Source organism: Harpia harpyja, chromosome 11 (genome assembly GCF_026419915.1).
Source record: "Harpia harpyja isolate bHarHar1 chromosome 11, bHarHar1 primary haplotype, whole genome shotgun sequence".
In the NCBI taxonomy this organism is placed as follows: Eukaryota; Metazoa; Chordata; class Aves; order Accipitriformes; family Accipitridae; genus Harpia; species Harpia harpyja.
In genome coordinates, this window is record NC_068950.1 from 29,774,523 (window position 1) to 29,781,365 (window position 6,843).

Here is a 6,843-nt window from a genome sequence, read left to right on the forward strand (position 1 = left end):
ACACCCTTCGCCGGGTTGGGTCTTTTAATAAACCGTTGCTCTGTAAAACCGGTCAGTCGAGGTCCTTCCTGCCTGAACCAGGGGCTCCCCGGAGGTGGGCCGGCCCCGAGGGCCGAGCACCGCCCACGGCCACGCCGCCGGGGAGGCTCCGGCACCTCCCTCCCGCCGGGCGGCCGCCCCGGTCCCGCCGGGCGGGGGCACAGCGGCGTCTCCCCGGGGCGCTCCGCCGCCGGCGCCCGGCCCGAGGCGGAAGCGGCGACCCGCCATGGGGCGGCCGTGGGGCCGGTGGCTGCTGCCGCTCGGCCTCCTGCAGCTCCTGGGCGGCCCCGCCGCCGGTGCGTGCCCCTGCCAGGACCCGCGGCTCTGCCACCCCGTCACGGGCACCGGCGGCTTCGAGGTGCGCGTCCCCCGGCGGCTCTGGGCCCCCCGGCCCGGCCCGGCCCGGCCCGGCCCGGCGGCTCTGGGAGGCCGGGGAGGGCGGCCCGGGAGAGGCGCGGCGCTGCCGGCCGGCGGGGAAGGCCGGTGCCGGGGCGGCCCGCGCGGTTAGCAGGCTGTTAGAACACCGTGCGCCGCTGCCTTATCTTAATTGCCTGCGTTAGAGCCGAACAGATTCTGAAAAAAAAAAACCCAGGTGCTCGTGTTTTATAGGGAAATGTCCGAGCTGTTACGAGCGGGGTTTTGCTGGCTGCCGTCCCCGCTGCAGGGTTAAGTGTTGCAGGCAGCTGCTGTAAACCCCGGCTCGGCCCGGCCCGGCCCGGCTCGGCTGCGCTGCTGGGCCGGCGCTCCCAGCCCCGGGAAGCTGTCCCTGCAAGCGGGCAGAGTGCAGAGAAGCAACCGTGCCAGCTGGTTTCCAGAAACGCAAGTCCTGTACATTCTGAGGAGGCGTGCGGAAAACAGTCCGCCTGCTGAGGAGTGTCTGGAGCTAATGAGGGTGCTTTTTACCCCTTTTCCAGGTGTTCGTGTTCGATGTGGGAAAGGAAACCTGGAAATCCTACGACTGGTCAAAAATCACAACCGTGGCAGCTTTCGGAAAGTACGATCCTGAGCTCATGTGCTATGCTCACTCTAAAGGCTCCAGGATAGTACTGAAAGGTTGGTTACATTGCAAAAATGTGGATATTTATGCGATATGTGAATAAGAACATAATGTACGTAGGGCTATAATACCTTGACATTTCACGTTCGCTTGTATGCAGAGTATTAAAAATCAGTAAGAAGATTAATTGATAAAGGGATAATGCACACAGGACTATAATACCTTGATGTTTTGCACATGCTGGTATGTAGGGTATTAAAAAGAAAACCAGTGGTGGCTTCTGCCACACTAATAACAAAACCATTCCAGTGACATCTAAATAAAAGTTCTCTAACAGGGAACATCACAGCTGTGGAGGAACAGGGAGGAGGGGAGGAAAGGAAAAGCCCGTAGAAGATATTTGTTTGGGTCTGTATTCTGGATGTTATGTGCAGTACCCAAAAGACGGGGTACGGGAAAGGATGTTAAGTACTTTTCAGTATTTTTCACTTAAGTCAATCCCTCTGTATTAGGAAGTGCTTGAGTTTTAAAACATGACTACTTGGGAGCCCTGTGCAGGTACAAATGCTGATTAGAAAGACAAAGTCCATTAGAGCTTACACGATGTAACCAAGTTTTGGCTCTGTTGAGGCAAAAACAGAATCCAAGACCACAACGTGGAAAGCAACAAAGGTTAAACATAAAAGTATGTTTATCTAAACAGCAAGACACAGTCCCTCTGTCTCTGTGGAAATACTGAAAGTACATTGATTTCAGGAAAGGTAGTTTACAGTGGCTAAAAGAATATTAAGCAGAAGTAAGGAGATTAAAATTATAGAAAAAAAATCCCAAAGGAATTTAATTTTAAACACCACTATCTCAAAGAAGCTTGGTAATCTCTTCTGGGGTGGGTTCTCAAAAAGCTGCTTGGGAAAAAAGTTAACTGCTTTGTATTTTACCAGTATGAGTGTGGGGATTTTTTTATTTTGTGTTATGTTTGTTGGTTTAGTAAAGACAAACCTTTCCCCTTACTGTGGTGCAAATATGTGTTAACTCTTGAAGGCCTCTTGTCTAGGTGATGTACCTCTTAAGGAAATTGTTGATCCTGCTAAAAGAACAGCATGGATATCCCAACAGGTGGACCTTGCAAAAAACCAGCATATGGATGGAATTAACATAGATATAGAGCAAGAAGTTAATGAAACCTCCCCTGAGTATCATGCATTAACAGAGCTTGTTAAAGAAACTACAGATGCTTTTCACAGAGAAATACCAGGATCACAGGTGATAATAATGTACTTTATACGAACATGAAGTTTAACTTTATGAAATGCAAGGAGTTTTGAGAATTCTATTTAGCATATGAATATGAAAACATTTATGCAGATCTAAAGCATGATATTCTCATGAATGGTTAATTATGAATGTTAGCTATGATATGCTATCATGAGAATCACTCTTTTCGACCTGTATGAATTTAAATGGAAGAAGGATTTCGCTGAGATTTGTAGATACAATGTTACTGCCTTGTGTGAGCTGGCAGTTATTAGTATGGCTTAATCAATCTTTGAAAGTAGGGCAAATACAGCCTTCTGGTGCAAAAGCTTGACAATGTTTTGGTAAACCCATCACTAAAGTTTTAAGGATTTGCACCATGCTTCCTATTTTTGATCAGCTGGTTTTCATGTTATATTTTCTTTGGCGTTTTGAATCCACTGGTAGGGGCACTCACTGTTTCTTATCTAATGTTTATCAGCTGAGCAGCTTCTCCTATAGTTCATTAGTATCACCATATGTTAAACATTGTGCAACATTTGGGAAATACTGTTTTTAAAAGTTACAGCTGTTTTTTTAAAGAGAAAACAAGAGTGCCTAAGTGCCGTACACAACACTAACTTGTGCATTTTTCCTTCAGGTAACATTTGATGTGGCTTGGTCTCCAGCATGCATAGATAAAAGGTGCTACAACTACACTGGAATTGCAGATGCCTGTGACTTCTTATTTGTGATGTCCTATGATGAACAGAGCCAGATCTGGACAGACTGTATTGCAAAAGCCAATGCTCCTTACCTGCAGACTTTAGTTGGTGAGGACAAAACGCCTCCCCAGGAGTCAGAACATTGTTCACATGAGTAGATAGAAAAGATTGCCTTTTCTTAGACTATTTTTTGGTTGTATTAAGGCTTTTGAATGTGCTCAAATATGTGTTGTTCTAATGTGAAAACAGTATCTCAGATCCTTATGATGCTACAGATAGACCTTCAGCAGTTGTGTGTTGTTACTTACTAATTGTCTAGCCCTCACGATTGTGAAGAACACTTTTAGAATGACAAACGGCAGCCAAAGGAATGGTGTCTGCCTGGGCTTGCAATGAACCTGAAGCATTTCTCTCATCCTTGTGAACTGCTGTTATGGGCAGCTGGTTTTAAGTGTGAGCAACTAGAGCAGTTACTAGTTACTGTCATTCAGATATAGAGCAAGTCTAGGAGTATGCAGGTGGGAGGTAAAGAAGAGCTTGCACCTTAGCCTCTGTCTGGGGATCATGCGAGTCCTGTATTGGCTCTGGCTCTAGATTAGTTGTAAGAATAAAAAGCATGGGAAAATACAATAATGCATCTTAATTTTTATTTCCTTCAAAACTAGGATATGAAGAGTACATTACTATGGGCATTGATCTGAAGAAACTGGTGATGGGCGTCCCTTGGTACGGGTATGACTATGTCTGCCAAAACCTGTCTAAGGTAAGATGAAGATTACTCATTTGCAGTCGTACTGTTAATTTTTTCCTTGGAAAGAGACAGCTAGATTTTGATGATCCTGTTTTTGGATTAGGAAATACTGTGGTCTGATGGATAAGAGCATAAAGCTGGGACTCAAGACAGAGACTTTTGCTTGGCTGATAACTGATGAGCAGCGTGTTACCAAACAAGGCATTTTATCTCTCCCTAGGGAACCTGAACCCTATGATACCCAAGCACCATGTTTGACTAAGGAGCTATAGATGTTATCTGTATGAGAAGAGATGATTTCCAAAGGCACTACGACACTTGTATCTGCCTTCTCAACACAGTCACTAAGCTCACTGCTTAAAGACTAGGTGCAACAAATGATAGCAAACCTGTGACTGTGGAGTCTCAAACAACATTATAATTATGAAAAATGTAGGAGTCAATTAAAAGTGGACAAGATAAGACAACTGTATTAAGTTGAATGATATCCATCCAATCCTGCATTACTACAGAGTAAACAAAATTTAACTGTGTCTTTAATTTGTGTCTACAAATCTGTCCGCCAGAGTTACTTGAAGATTTGGGATTTTTGAGACCCCAATGCATTTTCTGACTTTGTTCTTGGCTGTACTGCTGTTTTGGAGTTCAATAAATCCAGGTAACATGAAACTGATGCCTTCTGGTTTTTTTTCAGGATCATGTTTGTTCCCTTTCCAAAGTACCTTTCCGTGGGGCTCCATGCAGTGATGCTGCAGGGCGTCAGGTCCCCTACGGAGCAATAATGAAGCAGGTGAACAGTTCTCTTTCAGGGGTGCTGTGGGATGAGGTACAGAAATCTCCATTTTATGAATACAAGGTAAGTGTCTATTTATAAGACACCATGTTGCGGAGTAAGCATTCATGAACCATAGTTCTTTGATTATAAAGTTTTCAGAGTTAGATTCTTCCATTTGTGTTTTCTACTTTTTTTTTTTTTTCATGTAGTAGAGGATGGCTGGATTTCCATATCTTGAATTTCTAGTCTGAAAGGGGTGCAGTGACTGAAGACTACAGGAGTAATAAAGATCTTTATTTCTTTGCAGTTTTCTTGAGAGATTGTATTGTGTCAAAAAGGACATTTTGGCATAAAGAAATCCTATAGCTCCATCTTTCACTGTTACAGTTACTTTTATGAGTGGATGACTGATTAAAACAGATTCTGAGGTGCTCTTAAGTTCTTCTAACCCAGTGGCTTGCATGCATGTTCTCTTCTGCATTTGGTTTCTACACAGATGTAGTGAAAGAGTCAATGAATGATTGTCCTTACATGAACAACACAGTGCATGCATTTTGTCTTGTTTCTTTAGACATAATTTTTTCACATGTAGATGATTAAAATGTATTGTAAGCAATGACCAGGTCAAAGCAGTATAACTTTGACAAAATTTTACAACCTCCTCTAAAACTGTTTATTGCTGAAAAAAAGCACTTAGTCTCTAACTAAATTCACCTGTTAGGTTAGATAGTGTATCTGAGATTTTAACTGTGTTTTAAAAAATTATTAAAATACAAATTAGCTGAGCCTTTTCATCTAGCTTCAGTTAAAATGTATGACTGTTTTGTAACTTAAGGTTCTACAAGTAAAAAAATAGCCAAGTATTCGACTTAAAATTTTTAGTTGTCCTGTGTGAAAAATAATTTGTAAATCGGGAAAATAAATATCATTGTGTAAATCTACATAGCTTGCATACCTCAGTTTTTAATTGTACTTTTCACTGCATTCAACAGAAAGTGTATCAAAACTTGATGAACTGCAATGTATCGTGTTTATATAGATAGGTAGATACTGATGCTAGTGTTTAAATGTTTTTCTAGGATTCTCTTGGTCACTTCCACCAAGTATGGTATGATGACCCCCGCAGCATCTCTCTAAAAGCAGCCTATGTGAAGAGTCGAGGTTTAAGGGGCATTGGCGTGTGGAATGGAAATAGTCTTGACTATTCCAGGGAAGCTGTAGCGGAACAACAAACTGAAGCAATGTGGCAAGCCCTGACACCGTAAGAACCATGTGAACCCTTGATTTAGAATGATGAAAGTTGGTATTTTTTTAATGATGGCTTATACTATCATAGATTTTGACTTTATATAAATACACCGTGATTACAAAAACTTTGAGAACTAGCCAAATTCATCTTGTTATTTTGTATGCAAAGCTGTATTTTCATTCTTCAAGAATTCCAATGTTGCTTTAGCAGCATTTTTTTCTAAAAGACTGCTCATCTTTTTAATTTATCACAACTACCATAAGTTGGTTAAAGCTTGAACCCAGCGTGTATCTGGTAACAAGTAGGACCAAGTGGATTTACAGGAGCAATAATGGTCCTCTGCTAAGGCTGCCTGATGCAGCCAGTATTTATTCTGGGGTCACACGCTGCAGGCTCAGCTTTCTGACTTCCCACCCCAACCTATATTTTAGCTAAGTCACTTTGAATCAGATTAAACACAGAACACTGGAGAGACAGATTGTTGCTTACATGCAACTTGGTGAAACTTGTGTTTGTGCTTGGTTACTCTTTTAGAGAGTAAAGTGTTTTATAGACTGAAGAAATTATATAACATGAAGTAGTTGCCATTCAGATTTTTATCAGACTTGTTGTTAGAAAGGAATATTCAATAAACTGCAGTTTCACTTTGTTTATATATCATGTAAATTCCTTAGTTTCAAAAGCCAAGAATCTTGGCCCTTATCTTGAAGAGAGAACGTTAATAGTGAGAGGACTTGGATGATGTTTTCTTCCATTTTGAACTTCTTTACTTCCTGAAAACTAGAACTCCGAAGCTTATTTAATGAACTGCATGTGTACTTTTCCCCACACTTTTAAGATTCATTCAGTAGCCTGTTGTTTGTTTTTATGTAGTGTTGCCTCTGAGATAATATGCAGCTATATTTTCTTTCTAGTTCATATTTTTCATAAAATAATTCACCTAGAGAAGTTATGTAACTTTTTAAAATATCTGTAGTCATGGAAAGATTGACTGGTGGTTACAGGATTGTTATTGTTAAATAAAATGCTGTCTTCACTAAGGTTGGTAAACAGTGTTGTCTGTTTATGCTTTAC

General features: G+C 41.9%; 1 protein-coding gene across 1 annotated transcript; it reads left to right on the top strand.

Moving 5' to 3' along the window:
- Positions 1–169: 169 nt before the first annotated feature.
- On the top strand, positions 170–6,819 carry CTBS (chitobiase). Its single transcript, XM_052800763.1, has 7 exons — positions 170–397; positions 954–1,092; positions 2,091–2,299; positions 2,931–3,102; positions 3,660–3,757; positions 4,440–4,601; positions 5,600–6,819. The coding sequence occupies exons 1-7, from the start codon at positions 266–268 to the stop codon at positions 5,783–5,785; spliced, it is 1,098 nt and encodes a 365-aa protein (XP_052656723.1). The 5' UTR covers positions 170–265; the 3' UTR covers positions 5,786–6,819.
- Positions 6,820–6,843: the final 24 nt, after the last annotated feature.